At 38.7% G+C, this 25,942-nt stretch overlaps 1 protein-coding gene across 1 annotated transcript in view; it reads right to left on the reverse strand.

The window, feature by feature from the left end:
- Positions 1-25,942, reverse strand: part of GPR158 (G protein-coupled receptor 158) — a 302,373-nt gene that overhangs the window by 127,412 nt on the left and 149,019 nt on the right. Inside the window, exons 3-4 of the mRNA XM_027559934.1 lie at positions 23,779-23,881; positions 1,463-1,686 (exon numbers count right to left, since the gene is read on the reverse strand). Coding sequence (XP_027415735.1) covers positions 1,463-1,686; positions 23,779-23,881 — 327 coding nt within the window. The remainder of the gene's footprint in view (positions 1-1,462; positions 1,687-23,778; positions 23,882-25,942) is intronic.

Here is a 25,942-nt window from a genome sequence, read left to right on the forward strand (position 1 = left end):
AGGTACTCTGAAAAGACACATTTATAGAGACAGAAAGTAGAATAAAGGTTACCAGGGATTAGGAGAACAGGGAGTTGTTTAATGGTTTCAGAGTTTGGTTTGGGATGATGCAGAGGTTCTGGAAATGAATAGTGGTGATGACTGCACAGTGATGTGAATGTATTTAATGCCACTTAATTGTACAGTTAAAGATGGTAAATTTTATGTTATGTGTATTTTACAATAAAAAAATAATACACTGCTCCTTTTCTTACCAAAATAGGCATTAGAACATCATAATTAGCCTAGTAGAATTTCAGCCACATTCTACATTAAAACATCTAATTTTCCAAACCAAAAATGAGCACTTATAAAATCACTTGTCAATTAATTTCTAATTTAAAAAAAGACATTATTGCAGGACTGGAAGGGAAAATATAAACTGTACTATGTTCCCTTTAAAAAATGACTATCACTATTTTTTCCAAACCACTGAGCTCAAACAAAACATGTTAAAATAGTACTAAGAATAAATCAAGCAAAAGATTATTTTCAGAAGTGGAATAAGCTGTTGTACCTTCCGGTATACCTTTTTTCTTAGAAATTTTCACTCAAAAATAAATTGTACTAACACTTCACATTATTAAGCTGTAAGAGGCTATGTTCTCTCTTCAGAATAGCTAATAGGAAAAGATGGGACTTGTCATAATATTTGGTAAAAAAAAAACCCGATCATTTCTAAATATTTAATATTCAGGATATTTAAAATACTATTTTAAAAATTGCCACTGCTTTAGAAGAACTTGCTGAGCTCAAAATCACTCACAGTTTATTGACAGATTTATTCTTTAACCCAGGACAAATACATATAATTATTTCCTTAAATGTTTGTCCACAGAAAGTTAATTTACTCTGTGGTGTTGTATTATCAGCCTCGACCAAAAACATAGCAGAATCTAGTTTGTGTTTAAAATGATACAATGTTAAATAACCTTTGACCAATGATTGCTGGTACCTACCAACTAGAGTTGATACGTTAGGCAGGAGCAAACCTCATTGAACTTAAGATACTCATAACGAGACTAAATAATCTGGTTTTAGAGCCTGCACACTTATCCGTGAAAAGCAATAAATATCATAAAGCTTTCTACACATGAAAAAAATTAATGCTATGTTGGGAACTGGCTAAAGAAATTCTTCAAGAAGCCAAAGAGATGATATAAAAGAATCTTTTGAGGTTTTTGGGCTTCAGGCTAAACAGGGAGAAACATTCTGCAGAAGAAATTGTCATAATAAAGTTTCGTATTTTTCAATTCCTGTTTCTCCTGAGAAGCTAAGGAATATAACTTTCATACTCTAGTTGTATTATAGAAAGACTTTGGCTTAATAGAGAAGCGATTAGGATTTGGAACAACTCTATTTGCCTAAGAAGAGGTCAGTTCATAATAAAAAGGAAGATCATAACCAGGGTACCTGGGTTTACCTTGGCTTTGCGAAAGCGGTAGACCACCAGCATGCTCAGGAAGTCCAGCAGCATACACAGGGCTTGAAAGGAGATGATAGCCAGTCGCAAGTACTTGTCTTCCTGGACAAAGCAGGGGCTGTCGTCAGCACAGTAGGGGCAGCCCTCGCTGCATGGCAGGCAGACGTGGACTTCTTCTGACACATCCTTGGCACTTTCTACAAAATGGTGATCCGGACCCCTTCCTGAAATTTCCAAATAAAACCAGTGTCACTGCACCTTGGAAGCAGGTGAGACAGAATCAAAACACATCCTCCCTTCTTCATTCCTTTTCCCTCTAACTAAAAACCTTTTTTCAACCTTCTTGCTCAGAGAGTTACTTTGCTTTTAGACTCAAACAAAATTCTTTTCATCCTTTTGATTTAAAAAAAAAATGTCATTTGGAGCAATTGAGGAAAATTAGCAAAAATGGAACTAAATCTCCTCAGAGGCAGGGAACAGTTTTCTGTCTTTATTTCACTATCTTCCACTCCCTAATGGAAACTCCCTATGGTCACAAATCATATTCTATAAATATTTGCTAAAGAATTAACCAGAAAAAAAAAAAAAGGATGAAAAAGTTGTATCATTCCTGTACCAAGTAAATATACACAACACTTTTGGAACCTCTTGACCTAGATGGCACAGAATCTAAAATGAGGCTTTGACTGCTCTTTAATCCAGCAGGGATTTCATCCACCAAGTTCATTAGGTCTAAATTGGATAAAATGGCACTTAATCGACAGTTGTTCAGTGTGCAATTGCCTAATGATGCTGCATCCTCTGCCCAGAGGACAGTCCATACTTACAGGCTATCGTGTAATTTCCCACTCTGCACACCCATAGGACATTTCCACACTATTAACTAACTGCTGTTACTGATCTACCTTTAGTTTGGGATTCTTATGTCTTGGTTATCAAACTTAACTTAGCCCTGAAGCCCAAGAAGTAAGAATTCTCTCTAAATGTTGAGTTGGCAATGCTCCGTCACTTCAGTCACGGCCAACTCTTTGTGACCCCATAGACTATAGTCTTCCAGGTTCCTCTGTCCATGGGATTCTCCAGGCAAGAATACTGAAGTGGGTTGCCATGCCCTCCTCCAGGGGGCCTTCCCAACTCAGGGAATGAAACCATGTCTCAGGTCTCCTGTGCTGCAGGTGGATTCTTTACCCACTGAGCCACCATTTAGTGCTGACAAATATGCAGTTAATAATATACACTTAAAAATCCTCAAACCTATTTCCAATCCTGACGTCAACATGAAAGACGTGAATATGTATTCAGTTTAGTATATAACACAAACACAACTTTGACTGACTGAGGAATTTGCAAAATTTGTTCTGGTTAACAGAATTTTAAAAACACAAAGTTTAACAGAAAATCTTTATTACTTTAAACTCCTGTTCAGTTCAGATCAATCATTCAGTTGTGTCTCTTTGCGACCCCATGGACTGAAGCACACCAGGCTTCCCTGTCCCTCACCAACTCCTGGAGCATGCTCAAACTCATGTCCATCAAGTCAGTGATGCCATCCAACCATCTCATCCTCTGTTGTCCCCTTCTCCTGCCTTCAATCTTTCCCAGCATCAGGGTCTTTTCAAATGAATCAGTTCTTCACATCAGGTGGCCAAAGTATTAGAGCTTTAGTATCAGTCCTTCCAATAAATAGTCAGGACTGATTTCCTTTAGGATGGACTGGTTTGTTCTCCTTGTAGTCCAAGGGACTCTCAAGAGTCTTCTCCAACACCACAGTTCAAAAGGATCAATTTTTCGGTGCTTAGCTTTCTTTATGGTCCAACTCTCACATCCATACATGACCACTGGACTCCTGCTGAAGGTTCACAATCTTTATAAAATATATTTTTGTCTTCATTTCTTCACAATAGCAGACGTAATTGAATATTTTTTTTTGTTGGTGCAGGATATACTACTGCTTAAAACTCTTCACTCTGTTACACAGTGAAAAGTGTATGAATGTCAGCATCCAGCAGATAAGGCTCCCATTTCTAGACAGCTCTGAGACATTAGGCAACTCACCTGACCACTTTGGGTCTTAGCTTATTTCTGTATGAAATATGAATTGCTGTGGTATTAAATGCAATAATGTATGTAAATCACAATGCCTGGCTTTCTCTTCTTCTCCAAATCTGGGAGATGCAAAGAGAAATTAGGAATCCATCGATGTTTTAAAGAAAGGCATTACTGCTCAAAAACAAGCAGGTTACAAGAAAGAACTGAGATACGGAGGCAGTCAGTGGGAATAAGCTCCATTGCAGACAGGTTAAATTTGATGTCCAACTCCTTGTTCAGGAGAAATATACAACAAGAAGTGAGAAATAATGCAAGACTAGAGTCTGGGAGAAGAATCAATGTCAGTGAAAGAACCCACAGAGAGCTCTGGGGGTAGACAAACTATTTATTAAGGATTTCAAAGAGGGAGAATCTAAACAGGCAGAAGTTTTCACAATGTCATAGGAGAAAATGGATTTACTGGAACATGCTGGAATGTGATCAGAGAGGACACCTGAGGGAAGACTATGAAGTTTAATGATTACTGGATCCTTCATTGACCTTTAAGACAGTAGTTTCCAGACAGTGGCAGAGACTGAAATTAGGTTGTCAGAGCCGAAAGAATAAATATATGATAAAAATAGAATATAGTTTCAATAAATGTTCCATTGAATAAAAAAAAAAATTGGTCTTGCAGAGCAAACAGACACAAGCAATCAACAAAACAAGTAAGTGATTTAGTCTGTTAAAACTGAGCGGTGCCGATAGAGCCAATATTTTATAATAACTATAAACAGAACATAATCTTAAAAAATTGCAAATCACTATTTTATACACCTGTAATATGTAATATTGGACAGCATCTATACTTCCATTTAAATAAATAAATAAAGTTTGAATAATATTAAAACACATACACCCACATCAAGTGAGAAGTGCAGAAAGGAAAAATGAGTGGAACAAGGTCAGGGCAATCAGACATGCCAGAGTGAGAATTACAATTTTAAATTAAGTGGTTTGGATAGACCTCATTCTATAGGTGATATCTGAGCAAAGACTTGAAAGAGGTAAGGGAGTTAGCTACTCTGACCTGTAGCCAGTACAAAGATCCTGAGGGGGGTGCATACCTGGCACATAGAAGGAAGTACAAAGAATCTGGGGTCACTGGAGCAGATTGAGTGTAGGGCAGTGTGGTGGAAGGCAAAGTCAGAGAAGTAACAGGTCCAGATCATACATGGCACCCTGGGCCACTGTAAAGGCCTGGATTCTTCCCTCAGTAAAACAGAGAGCCATGGCAGGGTTCTGAGAGGGTAAGTGACACGATACGCCTTACGTTGTCAAAGGATTACTTTGATTATGAAGAATATACTGCAGCAGGTAAGGGTAGAAGTGGGGAGATTTATAAGAAGCTGTTGAGAATAATCCCGGAGAAGGAAATGGCAACCCACTCCAGTACTCTTGCCGGGAAAATCCCATGGGCGGAGGAGCCTGGTAGGCTGCAGTCCATGGGGTCGCTAAGAGTCAGACACGACTGAGCAACTTCACTTTCACTTTTCACTTTCATGCATCAGAGAAGGAAATGGCAACCCACTCCAGTGTTCTTGCCTGGAGAATCCCAGGGACGGGGGAGCCTGGTGGGCTGCCGTCTATGGGGTCGCACAGAGTCGGACACAAGAGAAGTGACTTAGCAGCAGCTGTTGAGAATAATCCAGGTGAAACTTGACAGCTGCTGGGGCCACAGTGCAACAGTGAAAGCTAGCTGGATTCAAATGGATTCAAATGAATGTTGATTCAAATGAATCAACAAAATTTTCTGATGAGCCGGCTATGGAATGAAAGAGAAAGAAAAGAATCTGGAGTGATTCCCAGGTGTCTGGTATGAACTAGTGGATGGAGGAAGTTGCTACCAACCAACATGGAGAAGAATGGTTGTGGGCCAGTCTTTGGAGAAGACGGCAAGTTCAAACTTGACATTTCAGTGTGAAAATATCTACTAGAGACCCAGGTGATAATGTTAAGTACATATCTTGCTATATTGGGTTTGGAATTTGGAAGAAAGGTCTAGAAGGAAGATAAAGATACAAAGGTTATGGGAATTTAGACAGTGTTTAGAGCCAAGAGAAGGAATGCAGACAGGGAAGTCTCCCAGGACATGCCAGTGTTATTGCCACACAAAATCTTTAATCACAGAAAACTTTCCTTGGCTGTGACTCATATTTTTAAAGGGCACTGTATTATTTCTTTCCACAACTGCAAACATAAAAAGCTTCAACAGAAAAGCAAGCAACCAACCAACCAATAAATATTTTCTCTGGATTTAAATATGACCTCCCACTACCAAAAGAGCTACAGCTGCGGTCCTGGTTTGGGTCTTCCAAAAGCAGAGCCTGAGACAATGACCTGGATACAGATAACTTATTTGGGAGGTGATTTACCATATGACCTTGCAATCCCACTCCTGGGCATATACCCTGAGGAAAACATGGTCCAAAAGGATACATGCACCCGATGTTCATAGCAGCACTGTTTACAATAGCCAAGACATGGAAGCAACCTAAATGTCCATTAACAAATAAAGATGTGGTACATATATACAATAGAATGTTACTCAGCCATTGAAAATAATGAAATAATGCCATTTGCAGCAACATGGATGGACCCAGATATTGTCATACTGAGTGAAGTGAGTCAGACGGAGAAAGACAAATATTGTTATGATATCACTCATAAGCAGGATCTAAACAATGATACAAATGAACTTATTTACAAGACAGAAAACAGACTCACAGACTTAGAAAACAACCTTATGGCTCCTGGGAGGGAAAGGGGGAGGAAAGCATAGTTAGAGAATTTGGGACTGACTGCCATGGGTAACCAACAAGGACCAACGGTAGAGCACAGGGAACTCTGCTCAGTATATTGTAATAACCTAAAAGGGGAAATAATTTGAAAAAGAACAGATACATGGATATGTATAACTGAATCCCTTTGCTGTATGCATCAAACTAGACACTGTTAATCACCTATACTCCAACAAAAAAATAAAAAGTTTTTTAAAATTGATTTTTTTAAAAAGTCATTATTAAGTTGGATGTCGCTGTAGGTAATGGGGGCTCCATCTTTGCAGGAGTGCTCTAAAAAGTGCATATAATGCTCCTCGGATTTGTCTCTGCAAAGGACAGAGGTGGGAGCTTAGGCAGCAACTACCAATCTCAGTCCCACTGGTTGACAGCTGGTCCCAGAGGACTTCAGTATGCACACACTCTTAGACAAGTGCTGGGCAAGCTTAGAGGGCTTAAGCAGAAGCCCTGAGGCAGAAAAGAAATTCTGGACACACTTGGCAGTGAGATCCTGGCAGCACACCCCCTAACTATCATAGCTAACATCTGAGGTACATCAAGGGTATGTGATGCAGGGTATGAGGCTGTGTACACGTGTCTGCATGCACTCACACACAAATGCTTCTAAGTTACAAACTCAAATAGAATACAATTTGAATGGTGTCCCCTGGGTTTGAAGACCATGCTGACCATAAGCTGGACTGAGAGAGAAAAGCAAGCCTAGGACTGGTAGGCCTCACAGACAACTCTAATTACATTGCTAAACACGTTCCATGTTTACAAAGTGAATTTGCAGAAGCAGTTTATTCTTGCCTGTGGTCTTTTCCTTTATAATACTGCGTCTCAATCCATTTATTAAAGATTATACAATGAATTCCTCCCAGTTTAAACTACCACATTTAAAGAGTGGAACCCTCTCCAGTTCGCATTTGATTATACAGACTGAAGCCGAATCGCACTATGGCGAGACACTCTAATAATCTGGGTTGATCAAACTACCCAAATCGGAGGCTCAATGAGCTTAAATCATCACCAAAGGAAAAAACCTTAATTTCATGTTCAGTTCAGTTCAGATCAGTTCAGTTGCTCAGTCGTGTCCGACTCTTTGCGACCCCATGAATTGCAGTACGCGAGGCCTCCCTGTCCATCACCAACTCCCGGAGTTCACTCAGACTCACGTCCAGCGAGTCAGTGATGCCATCCAGCCATCTCATCCTCTGTCGTCCCCTTCTCCTCCTGCCCCCAACCCCTCCCAGCATCAGAGTCTTTTCCAATGAGTCAACTCTTCCCATCAGGTGGCCAAAGTACTGGAGTTTCAGCTTCAGCATCATTCCCTCCAAAGAACACCCAGGACTGATCTCCTTTAGAATGGACTGGTTGGATCTCCTTGCAGTTCAAGGGACTCTCAAGAGTCTTCGCCAACACCACAGTTCAAAAGCATCAATTCTTCAGCACTCAGCTTTCTTCACAGTCCAACTCTCACACCCATACATGACCACAGGAAAAACTATAACCTTGACTAGACAAACCTTTGTTGGCAAAGTAATGTCTCTGCTTTTGAATATGCTATCTAGGTTGGTCATAACTTTCCTTCCAAGGAGTAAGCGTCTTTTAATTTCATGGCTGCAATCACCATCTGCAGTGACTTTGGAGCCCCAAAAAATAAAGTCACACTGTTTCCACTGTTTCCCCATCTATTTCCCATGAAGTGATGGGACCAGATGCCATGATCTTCGTTTTCTGAATGTTGAGCTTTAAGCCAACTTTTTCACTCTCCACTTTCACTTTCATCAAGAGGCTTTTGAGTTCCTCTTCACTTTCTGCCATAAGGGTGGTGTCATCTGCATATCTGAGGTTATTGATATTTCTCCCAGCAACCTTGATTCCAGCTTGTGCTTCTTCCAGCCCAGCACTTCTCATGATGTACTCTGCATATAAGTTAAATAAGCAGGGTGACTATATACAGCCTTGACGTACTCCTTTTCCTATTTGGAACCAGTCTGTTGTTCCATGTCCAGTTCGAACTGTTGCCTCCTGACCTGCATATAGGTTTCTCAAGAGGCAGGTCAGGTGGTCTGGTATTCCCATCTCTTTCAGAATTTTCCAGTTTATTGTGATCCACACAGTCAAAGGCTTTGGCATGTCAATAAAGCATAAATAGATGTTTTTCTGGAACTCTCTTGCTTTTTCCATGATCCAGCGGATGTTGGCAATTTCATGTTAAGGAAAAATAAAAGGCAGAAGAGTTTTTCTTTTCACATTTTCCTAAATTCAATGACTGATATTTTTAGCATATTGTCAAAAGACACATAAGGCATTCTGCAATACTCTAAACTTTTGGGTTTAAATCAGTTATTTGTTTCCTTTTGGTAAGACATACCCAAGGACTAAGACAAAAAAACAAAAAAATATTTCTCCTGCAATTAAAAATGGAGTATATTCTCTGTGAAATTTATTTTTGTGTGTATTAGATGCCAGGATTCCCTGGTAGCTCAGCTGGTGAAGAATCCACCTGCAATGCAGGAGACCCTGGTTCAATTCCTGAGTCGGGAAGATCCCCTGGAGAAGGGATAGGCTACCCACTCCAGTACTCTTGGGCTTCCCTGGTGGTTCAGACCATAAAGAATCCACATGCAATGAGGGAGACCTGGGTTCAATCCCCAGGTTGGGAAGATCCCCTGGAGAAGGGAAAGGCTACCCACTCCAGTATTCTGGCCTGGAGAATTCCATGGACAGAGGAGCCTGGCAGGCTAGAGCCCATGGGATCACAAAGAGTTGGACACAACTGAGCAACTTCACTTTTATTAGATGCCATGACCAACTCAATGGACATAAGTTTGAGCAAGCTCCAGGAGATGGTGAATGACAGGGAAGCCTGGCATGCTGCCGTCCATGCGGTCACAGAGTCGAAGATGACTGAGAAACTGAACCACCACAACAAAAATGCACATAATTAAATTACATTATATATATGTATATAAAGTAGGCTTTCTTCTTTCATTCTTTCTTTTACTAGAAAATCTTATTTCTAAATCAGACTTACATACCATCTGCATATGAGAGAAAGACAGACATTTCTTTCACTAACCCAATCTTGTTGCATATCTTTTTCCTAATCATGGTCCCCTTTACATTCATCTATTTTGTTGTTCGTAAATCAAGGTTCTTTCACAGTGATCACAATGTCCCCCACTCCTAGTTTACCAGAGAGACTGTGACTACTTGTTTAGATTTACCCTGTTGAAACAGAGAATGTGAGGGAGAATTCAGGAAAACAAGAATTTCAGATGGTCCTATCGCAAAGTCCATTTCTGGTGTCCAAATGTCAATTACTCTGCCCCATTATTGTCTTTACCAACCTATTACCTCCAGACCCATAGGAACACAGAACCACTCTGTCTCTGTTCACGTCTCTCCCTCATGCCCCAAGCCCTTATGACTGTCTTTAATTGCCTGTGTTCCTCTGCTGTGTTTACTGCTAGAGCTTTGGAGACCCATATGCTGAACCCAAATAAACTGAAAACTCTGTAAAATAAGACATGGTTTTATATTCTTATTTTCAAGCCTAGATTAAAATGACAAAACACCCAGTGTATACTGGGCTATGAAATATCATCATGAGTACAGGACATATCACAGAGAAACCATACAGTCCATTAAGTAGGATTCTTTCCTCAAGTAGGACTAAAATAATGAAAGTGAAAGTTAAGTTACTCAGTTGTGTCCAATTCTTTGTGATCCCATGGACTGTAGCCTGCCCAGCTCCTCTGTCCATGGGATTCTGCAGGCCAGAATACTGGAGTGGGTTGCCATTTCCTTCTCCAGGGATCTTCCCTACCCACAGATCAAATCAGATACAGACACTCCTGCATTGCAGGCAGATTCTTTACCAACTGAACCACTAGGAAAGCCAAGTAGGACTAAAATAATAGCTAGCAGGTATTATGCCTACTGAAATAATAGCAGCTAGATACAGGGTTGGAAACTGACATAACTCCAAATAATTCTATATTTCCTAATATAAAGTAATACTACACTGGTTAAATGAGTGTTTCAGTATTCGTGGAGAAAAAGACATTTCTTAGAAGATAAATTATGATATCATTTTATTATTTGTGCTCAAAATAATCACAAGATCAATTCACAAATGTCAAATAGTGAAGTGCTGTCATGAGAAACTTCTCTTTAAAAACTGCCTTCACTTTACTTATGGACTATGAAATCATGAGATGCTATAAGGGGCACAAAGTGTTAAAATGGAGAGAAAGCAAAATTGAAAGTAAGATAATTGATTTCTGAAGCTCAAAAAAAACTAAAATTAAGAATACAGCTTTTTACCTTTAAGTGTTTCTTGTAGGATGCAAAGCATGATTAAGTAACCTGGTTCCAAAAATATTTCATTAATTTATGTTGAAGTTCTCTATCTAGGACAAGAGAATATATGCAGCTAGTAGAAATCATACAACTATAGATAATAATAATGGGCTTATTGTTCATCTACTGAATGGCACCTTAAGTTTATGACGGTTTAAAATGTTAAGTTCCTAGAGAACAGGAACATGAATTATATACCTCTTATATACTCAGCACCAAACACAGTAATTTACACATACTGGATAGTTAGGAAATAAATGGCAATGATCAAAGTGATTTCTCAAAAGAATAAATTAACTGATCTGTAATACAAATGTATAGATGAAACTACATTCAGCCCAATAAATCTTCATGTTCTTAACTCATTTATGCATAAAAATCTATTCAAAATTGTATTTTTCAAGATGCTAGACATAAACTAGAAAGATATGTTAAGAATATAAGCTATTACTTATTCAATTTTAGAAATCCGCTTGGATGATAACTTGATTCTGAGCAACTTGAAATATTCTCCATGCATAGAATCTCAATGATGACAACGTCAGTCACTCAGTCCTGTCTGACATTTGTGACCCCGCAGACTGCAGTACGCCAGGCTTCCCTGTCCATTACCAACTCCTGGAGTTTACTCACACTCATGTCCATTGAGTTGGTGATGCCATCCAACCATCTTATCCTCTGTCATCCCCTTCTCCTCCCGCCTTCCATCTTTCCCAGCATCAGGGTCTTTTTCAATGAGTCAGTTCTTCGCATCAGGTGGCCAAAGGATTGGAGTTTCAGCTTCAGCATCAGTCCTTCCAACACATATTCAGGACTGATTTCCTTTAGGATCAGTTTGATCTCCTTGCTGTCCAAGGAACTATCAAGAATCTTCTCCAACACCACAGTTCATACGCATCAATTCTTCAGCACTCAGCTTTCTTTATAGTGCAACTCTTACATCCATACATGACCACTGGAAAAACCATAGCTTCGACTAGATGGACCTTTGTTGGCAAAGTAATGTCTCTGCTTTTTAATATGTTGTCTAGGTTGATCATAACGTTTCTTCCAAGAAGCAAGCGTCTTTTAATTTCATGGCTGCAGTCACCATCTGCAGTAATTTTGAAGCCCAGAAAAAGTCTGACACTGTTTCCCCTGTTTCCCCATCTATTTCCCATGAAGTGATGGGAGCAGATGCCATGATCTTCTTTTTCTGAATGTTGAGTTTTAAGCCTTCTTCTACTCTCTTCTTTCACTTTCATTAAGAGGCTCTTTAGTTCTTCTTCGCTTTCTGTCATAAGGGTGATATCATCTGCACATCTGAGGTTACTGATATTTCCCCCAGCAATCTTTATTTCAGCTTGTGCTTCATCCAGCCCAGTGTTTCTCATGATGTACTCTGCATATAAGTTAAATAAGCATGGTGACTATATACAGCCTTTATGTATTCCTTTCCTGATTTGGAACCAGTCTGTTGTTCCATGTCCAGTTCTAACTGTTGCTTCTTGACCTGCATACAGGTTTCTCAGGAGGCAGGTCAGGTGGTCTGGTATTCCCATCTCTTTAAGAATTTTCCACAGTTTGATGTGATCCACACAGTCAAAGGCTTTGGCATAGTCAATAAAGCAGAAATAGATGTTTTTCTGGAACTCTCTTGCTTTCTCAATGATCCTGCAGATATTGGCAATTTGATCTCTGGTTCTTCTGCCTTTTCTAAAACCAGCTTGAACATCTGGAAGTTCACGGTTCACGTACTGTTGAAGCCTGGCTTGGAGAATTTTGAGCATTACTTTACTAGCGTGTGAGATGAGTGCAATTGTGCGATAGTTTGAGCATTCTTTGGCATTGCCTTTCTTTAGGATTGAAATGAAAACTGACCTTTTCCAGTCCTGTGGCCACTGTTGAGTTTTCCAAATTTGCTGGCATATTGAGTGAGGCACTTTCATGCGTCATCTTTTAGGATTTGAAATAGCTCAACTGGAATTCCATCACCTCCACCAGCTTTGTTCATAGAGATGCTTCCTAAGGCCCACTTGACTTCACATTCCAGGATGTCTGCTCTAGGTGAGTGATCACACCATTGTGGTTATCTGCGTCATGAAGACCTTTTTTGTACAGTTCTTCTGTGTACTCTTGCCACCTCTTCTTAATATCTTCTGCTTCTGTTAGGTCCGTACCATTTCCGTTCTTTATTGAGCCCATCTTTGCATGAAATGTTCCTTTGGTATCACTAATTTTCTTGAAGAGATCTTTAGTCTTTCCCATTCTATTGTTTTTTTTTTTTTAAACTTTACATAATTGTATTAGTTTTGCCAAATATCAAAATGAATCCACCACAGGTATACATGTGTTCCTCTGTTTCTTTGCACTGGTCGCTGAGGAAGCCTTTCTTACCTCTCCTTGCTAAACTTTGGAACTCTTCATTCAAATGGGTATATGTTTCCTTTTTTCCTTTGCCTTTCGCTTCTCTTCTTTTCACAGATATTTGTAAGGCCTCCTCGGACAACCATTTTGCCTTTTTGCATTTCTTTTTCTTGCGGATGTCTTTGGGACAGCAGAATCCCAATCTGCTTTGCTAAAGCTTAAAAACAAAGATGATACTCAGAACTTTCAGATGAAACAAATACTGCTGCTGCTGCTGCTGCTATGTCGCTTCAGTCGTGTCCGACCCTGTGCGACCCCACAGACGGCAGCCCACCAGGCTCCCCCGTCCCTGGGATTCTCCAGGCAAGAACACTGGAGTGGGTTGCCATTTCCTTCTCCAGTGCATGAAAGTGAAAAGTGAAAGTAAAGTCGCTCAGTCGTGTCTGACTCTTAGTGACCCCCTGGACTGCAGCCTACCAGGCTCCTCCATCCATGGGATTTTCCAGGCAAGAGGACTGGAGTGGGGTGCCATTGCCTTCTCCGAAACAAATACTAACTGAAGACAAACAGCAATTATGAAGAGCTATTAGCTTTGGCAGTAGCGGCTTTTCAATTCATTAGATGGGTGATCAAATAGGCTGCCTTGAGCAAAAGTACAGAGGATACTAGGAGAAGGTTACAGTGGCACCAAGGAACGCTGGTGAGTCTAAAATATTCACCTGTAAACATGGGCCCATTTAGAGAAATTGTGACAATTGGTAAACACTGTGTTAACCTATCTGCTTCCTTAATTCTTTTACACTGACATCAGAACAACACAAAACGGTGGACATTTTTGTTTATATCAGTAAAATTTTATATTTACATAAACTAGTAAAAATATAAACTTCAGATGGGTAAGTAATCCACAGCACATTTACTCAATGGAATTCTATGAAACAAAACTGTGTTCAAGAAAACTGTATATATTATTTCAAATGAATATAATATACCAAGTTTTAAAAAGATCATATATAGAGAGACACTTGTATAAAAACTATAAACAAAGAATAAACAGTAGATTTTCAAACAACTTTTTAAATTCTACTTTTCTATACATTCCAAAGTTTCTTTTTACTGTGTGTGCAATACTGATAATAAAACATAAATTGACCCTCTGGATAGCAATGAGCAACAAAGAGGATTTTTGCTCCAAATCCCAAAGAACTAATTAGCCCGCCAATGCTACAATTAGTGAAAACTTTTAGACTTTTGAAATTCTGAAGGTATTCTATTTTTGTAGCTTTTAATTTTGATATATTTCAAAATGTACCCCAGGGCTTCCCTTTTAGTTAAGACAGTAAAGCATCTGCCTGCAATGCAGGAGATCTGACTTTGATCCCTGGGTTGGGAAGATCCCCTTGAGAAGGCAACTGCTACCCACTCCAGTATTTTTGCCCAGAGAATTCCATGGATAGAGGAGACAGGCAGGCTACAGTCTATGGGGTCACAAAGAGTCAGACAGGACTGAGCGACTAACACACACACAAAATGTACCCCAGAAAGTTTTCTTCCTATGTTTTATGGAAGAAAAACACTGAGTTTCTGATTTAGAAAGGAATGAGGCATGAGTTCAAGGGGGGAGGGTAGATTGAAGCAGCAGTTAAAAAGTTCAGGTCTTCACAGTATAAACACTAAATAGAAACATCACTAAGGTTTTGCTGATTAGGACTCTTACATGCCAGTAGTATAAAACTGTGTTTCCTCAAGAGCAAAAACACAACTTTTGGACATTTGAATATCTGGATATCTGGATAGAAATCACGCCTACCCATGAAGTCCTGTTAAACCTTAAAGCTCTTACCTTTGACCTTAGTTTACCAATACTGGGGAGCTCCCCTGGGTTGGGAAGATGCCCTCAGGGAAGGGAATGGCTACCCACTCCAGTATTCTTGCCTGAGAATTCCATGGATAGAGGAGCTTGGCGGGCTTCAGTCCATGGGGTCGCAAAGAGTTGGACACGACTGAGCAACTAACACTTTGAACTGTTCCTCTAATATGGATAGTGAGCGTATGCTACTCAAGATGGTCCTCATTTGTTGCTTGTGGGTACTGCAATATGTTCTAGGAAGATGTGGGTCTATCCTAAAAACTTAGATACCTCACTTTTTTACTCATTTCTTCTTTTGTCCAGTTCTAAACAATGTCTGGCACAGGGTCAGTGTCCAGTAGTATTGTTTGACAGATGGATTTTCAGGCTCTTAAATCAATCAACAAATGAGTTGATCAGAGGTCACTTCTTGGAGGTGCTGTGGTCCTCAGTGCTAGGAACTGGTCATAGCAGAAGATTATAGTTGGGACCTTTGCAAGACCAGCTACACGTGCTGTATGTCACAGACCCCTTCTTCTTTCCATTCCACAGGCATGAGTTAAAAAGATGAGTCACAGATAATGAACAGAACCCAGCTGGTAGTAACAAAGAATCAAGCCAGACATTAAGGGTTTCAGCATTAGCTCTCCTACAAATAATGCTCATCTGAAATCATTATTAGGGTGAACATCTTCCTTTCCATACACATATTTGATTTTTCATTAGAACTGGAGGGAACATATTCATCAATCAATGTTTGGAGTTAACATGCTGCCATGAGCTCACATGGGAAGATATATTTGTTGTTCGTTATTTCGTATGTTTAGGATGATGAAGTAATCTGCCTCTAGTCTCCAGCTTGATAAAATCACATCCAAAAATTAAGTGGAAATAGGTACATGCACATGAGTAGATCCAGCAAATTCAGAAGTTGTCTGTGTATATTTGGTTCAATATTTATAACATTCACAAGGAGAGAACAGTTATCCAACCGTGGTGATGCTTACACTGCTATCCATAAAGACTGCTACTGTTGGGACATGAATACATATTTGCATATCCTAAAATCAGGATTAGCTACTATATATTCATGTATTTATATCAAGAATGGCTAGCTGTAACAATAGGCTTAAAATGAAGCCCAGTGCAAAAATTTAATTTATATTTCCTCACTATGAATATAGTCAATCTTTCCCTATAAGGTTACATATATATCTTATATTCACTTTTCTGTTGTCTTCTGGATTTTTATTTCTTATAAGTGACTTTAGTGATCTTTTTTTTGGATAAAAACACCACCTTAGATAGATCTTGGAATAATTCTGATCTGAATTATAAAATTATTAAACATGACTAGATTCTTTTGCCTCCAGACAATTTATTCATTCAATCCCCAGAACACCTAATACATAATAAAAAGATTAAATTCTCCATATTCATTTTAATATAATAATCACTATAATCAGAGGATATCATGTTATCTCAATTATTCCTCATAACTGCCAAGAATAGACTTCACTATTCCTGATATATGTATGAATAAAAGGAGAATCTCAGAATATATGAGAAACTTCCCAAGTCTCCTCTGAGTAAATAGAGATAAAAGTCAAATCCATCTGACTGACTCAAAGGGCATCCTCATACAAAGATCCCACTAGATTATGAATTGCCTAAATTGGCAATTATTTGGGATTGTGAACAGTTTCCTCTAGAAAAAACACCATGGGATACCATGAATACTGGAATGAATGCTGAATGGGAAACTCACAAAGTGTGCATGCATGCTCAGTCACTCAGTCATGTCTGACTCTTTGTGACCGCATGGAGTGGAGCCCATCAGGCTCCTCTGTCCATGGAATTTTCCAAGCAAGAATACTGGAGTGGGTTGCCACTTCCTACACCAGGGAATCTTCCCAACCCAGGGATTGAACCTGTGTCTCCTGAATTGGCAGGCGGATTCTTTACCACCGAGGCACTTGAGAAACCTGTTTACTAAATGTACTAGCTTTCTATAACTGCTATAACAAATTACCAAAAACTTGGTATCTTAAAACAACAAATTTACATTGCCTCTCATATGAAATATACAGTTGACCCTTGAACAACACAGGTTTGAACTGTGGAAAAATGTGGATTTTTCCACACAGAAACTCTGGAAAATGCCCTATAGTACTGCATGATCAATAGTTGGCTAAATCCATGTGTGAGAAGGAGGGCTGACTGTAAAATTATATATGGATTTTTCAGCTTCACAGGGGCCAGCGCCCCTAACTCTTTGTGGTTAAAGAGTCACCTATAGTTATATTATTTCTTTTATTTCTATAGCTTGGAGGTCTGATATGGATCTCACAGGGATATATAAACGATGTGTGAGCAGGGCTACATTTTCTTCTGGAGGGTCCAAGAGACATTCCATTTCCTTGCTTCTTCCAGCTTCTTGAAGCCACCTCCATTCCTTGGTTTGCATACTCCTTTCCTCCATCGTCAAAGACGGCAGTATATCGTTTCTCTGCCACTTCCTGTGTCCTCACATCTGTCTCTGACCACAGCTGGGAATGGTTCTCTGCTTTTCAGGACTCGTGTGATTAGACTGAATCTACCTGGATAATCTCCCCATCTCAATATCTGCAATTTAATCACATCTGAAAAGTCCCTTTTTTGCCATGTGAAGTGGCATTTTCACAAGTTGTGAAAACTTGAACATGCACATCTTTGGGGGTTTGGGGGGCGATATTCTACTCACAACAATGAGCTAATGTATGAATGACTGACAGTCAAATTTCCCTGCCAGCAGGTTGTTTTTTTTTTTTTTTTTAATTTGAGGGTAGCTGATTGTTAACATAAGTGAATTTCCATTAGCAGTCTAAAAATGTAAAATCATATAAACAAAAATAGTAAAATAAATTAAGAAATCTAATAAAATTTTAGCTAGGAGGGGAGAAGGAAGTTTTATGGAGGACTGAGTATTCCATCTCTTAGCAAGGCCCATTTTAAGGATAAAAACTGAAAAATACCTGGGATATGAAAATATGTTACTCTGCTGGGAAGTAAAGCAGATACCAGTTGGAAGGGATGAAAATGGGCAAAATGTGTGAGGAAAGGGGTAAGCAGAATAAACCCAAGCTTTCAAATAATAATCATAAACAGAACAATATTTTGAGCATTTAATATGTGTCAACTGCTATCATCAGAATTTTACATTCATTACATCATTTAATTCCTTATGTATTCTATAAAGCAGATAGCACTATCACAAGTTTATATATGGCATAAGTGAAGTTTAGGCTAGTTAAATAATTAAGCACAGTACAAATAAGTAATAGAACCAGGATTCACACCTAAATTAGACTTATCCCAAAGACCAAGCTCTTAATTACTGTATTAAACTATGGTAGAAATTCAGCTCTGAATTAGCAATGAGGGAAATCCAACATGGTATGTTCCAATAATTGAGAAGAATCAGTCAAAGACAAACAAGGTAAATGTGACAGTTAATAGTCTAAGAAGATTGGTGGCACTGGAACTCTCCCACTAACAAATAACCCTATCTGCCAGACATTTAGTGACTAGATTTCAATCCCTATAAAGAGGATTGATTCATGATATTAAAAAGATATTATTAACATCTTTTTAGATATTATTAGAAGATATTAAAAACTGAAAATTCACCAAAAGACTGACAAAAGCATAAGCCAAGGCAGTTAGAGAATTTTGCTACTACAACTGGAGTAAAGTGATTAGAACCAGATCACAAGGCTTAAGTAAGACCAACAGCAAAAGTAACGATGCTGATTATGAGAATATGATGTTCAGGTTCTTTTCACCTGTTCCAAGTTTGGGACTGGACTAGAGACTGCTGCTGGACTCAGTCTGCAAAAAGCCAAACATCTCTAGCTTCCCCAGTCATGAAACAGAAGACAGACAGGGAATGTGAGACCCAAGTGCAGCAAAAAGATTCACACCCCACAGACAGCTTAGCCTTGCTTAGCAGTTTTCTGGGAGCTCAGCATCTCTATATGTACCTGCTTTCAAAGAGTTTCCCATGTTTTTTATTCTGAGACTACGTATTTTTTAAATCTCTGATTTTGGGGAGTCAACAGCCATCAGCCACCAGCATCTGCAAAGAAGGGGCTGTCACTTTCAGATGTGGGTCATTTGTAAGTTGGGTTTATGTGGAAATGTATATGAGCTGAAGTCAATCCAAAAGGCAAGAGAAGATAAAACTGAGAGGCTGGTAATGTGTCCACAAGAAAGAGAGATGAGATTGTACTGAAGACAGTTCATACTGTGACAGATGGATTTGAGGAAGATGAGCTTGTCAAAAGCTTGTATTTCATCAACCTGGAAGTGGACAGCCTGGATCTGAAGAGACAGTTACACATCAGTACTTGTCGATTCTGAAATCCTGCTACTATCCAGATGTCAGACCATGTTAGCTCTCCTATGACCACCAATCTAAAGAGAGATGCTAGGAACACAGTCTCTGGGCTGTCAGCACAGTTTTAAATCAAGTCGTCCGAACATATCTTTGTTGGTCTTTACAAGCCCTTTGTTTACTGTGGGCCTACGTCTAAACGAAGATTTTTAACTCACTTCATATTTTAACAGGATTTTTAACAGCTGCACTGACATTTTCTCTAACAGATCAAAACCCCATCTTATTTCCTCTCTCTAAATGGGGTACAAGACTATAGGTGGGAATTTCAGATCTTTTGCCTAGCTTCACAGCTATAAATTAAATAAATTTTATCTTTCAGGGGCATCTCTGTTTCCTACATCCCATTTCCCCTATCAAGCAACTGATTTCCTCCTGTTACCTTAATTTCTATATCTCCTTCCTACTGCCCTTCTCAATGGAGCACTGGTTGTTACAGATTTTTGCTGTGCCATCTTCCTTCTGATCCATGTAGAATTCACTTTCCAAGAATTCTAGATTTAAAAATTGGTTAACCAAATATAAAGAGACAAAGTACTAAAAGCCAAGGATACTTTAGGATTCTCTATTTACATGGACCACTGATGTGTGTTTATATATATGTGTATATTTGTTTGTTTGCTTGATCTGATGAACATCTAAAATTCCATGGACAGAGGAGCCTGGTGGGCTACAGTCCATGGGGTTGCAAAAAGTCAGACAAGACTGAACAACTGAGCATGCGCACTTACTATATGCCAAGTACTTATTAAGAACACTTATTATATGTCATGTACTGTGCTAGCTGTTTTACATACACTATCTCATTTTGGGGGTTTTCAATATCTTCTTTACCTTTGGTCCAAGGGATTCATCTGGTCATTCCTTACTTCATTGTAACCTCCTTAAGACTATATGAAAGCTGACCATATGAACTGCTTGGATATTACAATTAAAAACTTCACATATTAAAATGAAGAAATGTAGTAAAATTATGATAAAAAACCAAAAATATTTTTTAAAAGTTTGGATAGTCCTTGGTAGATACCTTAGTGAGTTATAACTTGTATTCCTTGGGCCAAGGGATTAATAATGTTAGATTTTCATGCAACTTGATGGCAAGGCCATCAGGAAAGATATTTTTGGTCAAAGAGCACTTTACTGACCTCAAATTATAACTTGTAGATATCTTTCTGTTCTGTCATTGAGGCAGGCCAGTTCTAGTTAAATATGTGCTGAGGTCAAAGCTGAATCACATCTATACCCAAATATAGCTCATCTTTCTGAAAACTGTGGCCTCTTTTCCTGGCTGTTGTGTGTACAACATTGGAGTTATTTAGGCTTGTGAAGAGAAGCAGCCTCCTCTTAGAGTAGGTCAGTGAAAAACACTGGCTTTTAAAATAAGGAAGAAAGTAGGAGTGTGCAAATTAAATAAAGATAAGTTGTTAAAGGTTAACCAGTTTCTCCTGGTGGTGTTATAAGCAAATGGCACAGTCATTCTCTAGTTCTACAATATTTAGATGTTTTATTTCAGTTACATAGTGGGAGCTGAGAACAAATGTGGGTAAACCAGATACAAAATACCTTCACAGAACATAAGCTAAAACCTATTCCCTTAATCCTTCAGTGTTGAATCATATGTTCTGTCTGGACCATAAATGTGAAGAATGCCAAAGTATCTGGGCTATTGCCATGGTCTTGTACACGCACACACGCACGCGCACGCACACACACACAAGGAAAAGCACATCCATGATGAAAATATATTATCATCACTGTTATTGCATTAGTTTTCTATTGTTGTGTAATGACTTACTGGAAATCTACAGCTGAGAACACCTATTCAATCACTTACCAGTTTCTGTTGATCAGAAGTCTGACCCAGTGAAGCTGGGCTCTCTGCTTGGGGTCTCACTACACTGAAAACAAGGTTTGCGCCAGGCTATATTCTCATGTGGAGCTCCAGGTCCTCTTTTGAAAAGTATCCAGGCTGTTGGAAGAATTTACAGATCCTTGCATTTATAGAACTGAGGTCCTTGTAGTCTTGCTGGCTGCCTGAGCTCTTAGCAGTCACCCTAGGGTGCTAGCCACATGGTCCTCTCACAAGCCAGTTTACTTCTTCAAAGCTGGCACTAGAATCTCTCTCTAGTCTGCTCCTATGGGAAGGAGTCTTATTTAATGCAATGTAGACACTTGAGCCGGAGAAGGCAATGGCACCCCACTCCAGTACTCTTGCCTGGAAAATTCCATAGGTGGAGGAGCCTGGTGGGCTGCAGTCCATGGGGTCGCTAAGAGTCGGACACAACTGAGCAACTTCACTTTCACTTTTCACTTTCATGCATTGGAGAAGGAAATGGCAACCCACTCCAGTGTTCTTGCCTGGAGAATCCCAGGGACAGGGGAGCCTGGTGGGCTGCTGTCTATGGGGTCGCACAGAGTTGGACACCACTACAGCGACTTAGCAGCAGCAGTAACAGCAGCAGCAGCAGCAGACACTTCAGCAACTGTACCATGACTTTTACTATATAACACTGCCTGGCAAGGAGGTGAGTCCATTTTATATTCGCAGGTGCCACCCACACTTAAGGGGAGGGGACTGTACAACATGTGTGGGAACAGAATTTTGGAGGCCATCTTAGAATTATGCCTACAACAACCATTACTCAAAACACAGGCTGAACCCTGTGAATCCTATGACTTAGGAGAGAGCAAAATGTTACTCACTTCCAGAACCTAGAAGTTTAGTGGAAGCTGTCTCAAGATGAAGAACAATACTTTCCAAGAGAAAAACCGAGAAAAAAAAATCTATAAACGTCTGCCAAGTTTCAGAGAGGAAGACACTCAGGTTTGAATCTCATGTATCCTTTGAACTATGCCCAGTAGAGATACAGATTCCTATTCAGACCAATAATGAGGCTGACAAAGATTTATGGATGACTATCTAAACTACTCCTGTACCTTGGTTCTATAACTCCAAACCCTAACTTCCCATAATACCACCTCATTTTTCCATACATACATTCTTTGTTAATTATTATACCTAATAGCTGGCTATATGCCGATGTAAAAAAAAAATCAATATTCAAATAGCAACTTTGACATCTTCTATAGCAAGATGAAAACAACCAGGTAAGCAAATTTTGATTCTAAAGTACCTGCATACCTCAAAGATATTATGAGTTTGGTTCTAGACCACTGCAACACAGTAAAATCACAACAAAGTGGGTCGCACCAATTTTTTTGGTTTCCCAGTACATATAAAAGTCATGTTTAGACCATTTTTCAGTCTATTAAGTGTACAATAGCATTATGCCTAAAAGTACACCCTTTAATTAAAAAATGCTTTATTGCTTAAAAAGTGCTAACCATTATCTGACAGCACAGGGTTGCCACAAATCTTAATTGGTTAAAAAAAAAATAAGCTCAGTATCCTAGATGTGTGATACAGCAAAGCACAATAAAATGAGGTCTGCCTGTATATGCCCTGTATCATCACCTCCCCTTGAATGCGGGTGGACCTGTAAATATGATGGGATAGTCTTTCCTTTGATTTGGTTTACATTACATGGTAGAGAGACAGGATAACACTCCCAGGACTTATAGAATGATTATACTGTTCATACAGACTCCATATGAACAGGACTAGGAACTGGGGAGGTTTTCTTGGTAGTTTTGAAAAGTAAGGGCCACATGACTTGACCTTGAGGAGGCTTCTAGAAGCTGAGAACAAGCCCAGACTGGCATTTAGCAATGAAATAGGGACCTCACACACACAGGTGCTAGGAACCGAATTCTGCCAGTGAACTGAATGAACCTGGAAGAAGTCTCTGAGCCTCAGATCAGATCACATTACAGGTGACACCTTGATTTTGGCTCAGTGATTCCCTGGGCAGAGGAACCACTTAATCCCTGAATGAAAACCTACCCAATTAAAACTGTGTGATAATAAGATTGTGTTGCCATAAGTTATTAATTCTGTGGTAATTCTTCATGTAGCACAGAGACCTAACATATAAACAAATTGATATATAAATAAATTAAGCAAACTAGCAAAATTAGTTTTAGGAACTTTCTGCAGCAACAGCTCACAATAACTGAATTCTAACTGGTCTCACCAAGCAGCAACAGTATTTTCAGGCATTTAAAATGTATTGAAAATGAAAATATACCTAAAACAAACACCTGTGGCGGATTCATTTTGATATTTGGCAAAACTAATACAATTATGTAAAGTTTAAAAATAAAATAAAATTAGAGAAAAAAAAAAAAAAAACACATTTTTGGTGATATGCCAGAGGATTAGAGATGACAAACTAAAGCAAAAACTCCTTAAGTGATGAAAGAAGGCCAAACAAGTAGGGATTTAATCATCTAACTTCAACAAGGTTAAAAGAAAATCTGAAAAATTAATTATGACAGATATTATGTGTATGTACATATACGAACAGGACCAAAGGGCACTTACTCTGAAAGTTGTTGAATGAGAAGTCTCGAGGATGATAGAATCCTGCTTTGCAAATACACTGATAAGCTCCAAGCACGAATCCTAGGCCTTTAATCGGCATACACTATGAAGAAGAAAAGACAGCAGTACCGTTGATCATAGGTTATTTAACTGTATAAAGACCCACAGATATGCATCATTGCAAATGGTAACAGAATGATCACATTTTCCTGAAATAAAATCTCACTTTTGAACTTTTATTTTAGGTTTGTTTGCCAACAGGCATTTTTTTAGAAGTAGCAAACTGAGTTTTCTTTCTAAATATATGCCATTACAGCTGCAGTTGCCATATATCTTTAACTCACTCAATTGCCAGAGGAAGTAATTATACACATAGTTTTTTTTAATACCTCACATATCATCTTATTGCTGTAAGAGATATTTCCTAAGCCTGTAAGAATATTTTTAAGCGATTCCATGCCATATATTTCCACCAATGCAAAGGTAGGTAGATGGACAGACAGATATACAGAATTTAAGATGTGGAAGCTGCCTTTATGAATTAAATATTCATCAAACTTTTTCCTTGGGAAAAAAAATACAAATTGATGGACTAACAAAACAATAAACTTTAAAGTGCAATTTAGAAGAGGAAAAAAAGGTAATAATCTGAAGCACTCTTTACCTAAAATCTATTTCACAGACAAATGTTCAACATGTACTACATGTGACAAAAAACAATGATTGGCTTTCCAAATATGTCACACCAAGGGACATAATGGATGTCTCCCAAAAGCTTAATATTGGCTTCTTCCAAAGATATCACTGAACCCTACCAAAATTCAGTTTAATACATTTCACTTATGCTACATTCAAGTACATAAGGAGGGAATAGCTTCTATTAAAATACAATTTACCAGTAAAACAGGCATTTCTAGAATTTTATCAACACTGAAATTTCTTCTCTGGTATCTCTCCACCTATATCCTAACCCTTTGCCTTTCTGCCAATTATAATCTATTAGAGGAGCTCAGAATTTAGTAAATTTTAAAATAATAAAGTGTCCCTCTAATACAGAGACCCTTGAGATAAAATTTCAAATTATCAAAATAATAATCCCTCGGTCTAAGCTCTAAAAATTAGTAACAAAATCAATATTGCATATCTTGAAAACTCTTAACGAACAGTCAGTAAGGTGGCAAGAGCTAATATATGCTCTAAATTCACAGGTTATAGCAAGCAAAATCTTTGGGAAAACAGCCTTCTAAAATAACTTGACTGTTTTATTTCATTATTACCCTTTCTTTTTCACCCAACACACACTTAGATCCAATTATAGCTTATAACTGAAAACACAGTTCTTAACCCAGAGCAAAATACAAGGACAGGTAAGCACCAGTCAATTCAACTGTGTTGGCAAGTATTTATGAAAGCACTATCCTGTGTGTAGAGAATTCCTCCAGGACCTAAGTGAAATAACACATCTTACTTATAAACATCCAGTGATAGAGCAGATCAGACCCTAGTTTTGAGTTTTATTGTAACATTTACTTAGAAGCACAGTAGAAGAAGAGAATCTATTATTTGTGGTCAGCCAGAAAATATATATTTGAATTCTGACTTACTAGTTACGTGAATTTGGAGCTGTTCTCTTAATTTCTCTGAGTCTTATTTTTTTAACTTGTAAGAACAATCATTGAGTCAAATTCAGGTACAGTTTTAAGAAGGCACAACTACCAAGATGTTTTAATAGCTGAAATATGGGGAAAGAGGAAGAGAATAATGAATGACTCCAAAGTTTTTGTCTTGAGCAACCTTAAGAATGGAGCTGTCATCAAGGAGCTAGGAAAGGCTACAGGTAGAATCAATATGGAGAAGAGAGCACAAAGCTCACTTTTGCAAATGTCAAGTGTGAAATGTCTACTTGAAATATAATTCTCTATATCAAATAAGCAGTCTGAAGTAGTATGGAGTTTAAGAGAGATGTCTGGGCTGTATAATTTATGATCATTTGCATAAAGACGATAGACAAAGCCATGAGGTCCGATAAAGCTAGATCAGTAAGGGAGTGCCTATGGGCAGTGAAGGAAATAGATTCAAAATAATGAGACTCAGGACATTCCAAGGTTACAATGTTAGGCAGAAAGGAAAAAGCAAAGGACACCAAGAAAACCAATTCAGTGAG

This window comes from Bos indicus x Bos taurus, chromosome 13 (assembly GCF_003369695.1).
Source record: "Bos indicus x Bos taurus breed Angus x Brahman F1 hybrid chromosome 13, Bos_hybrid_MaternalHap_v2.0, whole genome shotgun sequence".
NCBI lineage: Eukaryota > Metazoa > Chordata > Mammalia > Artiodactyla > Bovidae > Bos > Bos indicus x Bos taurus.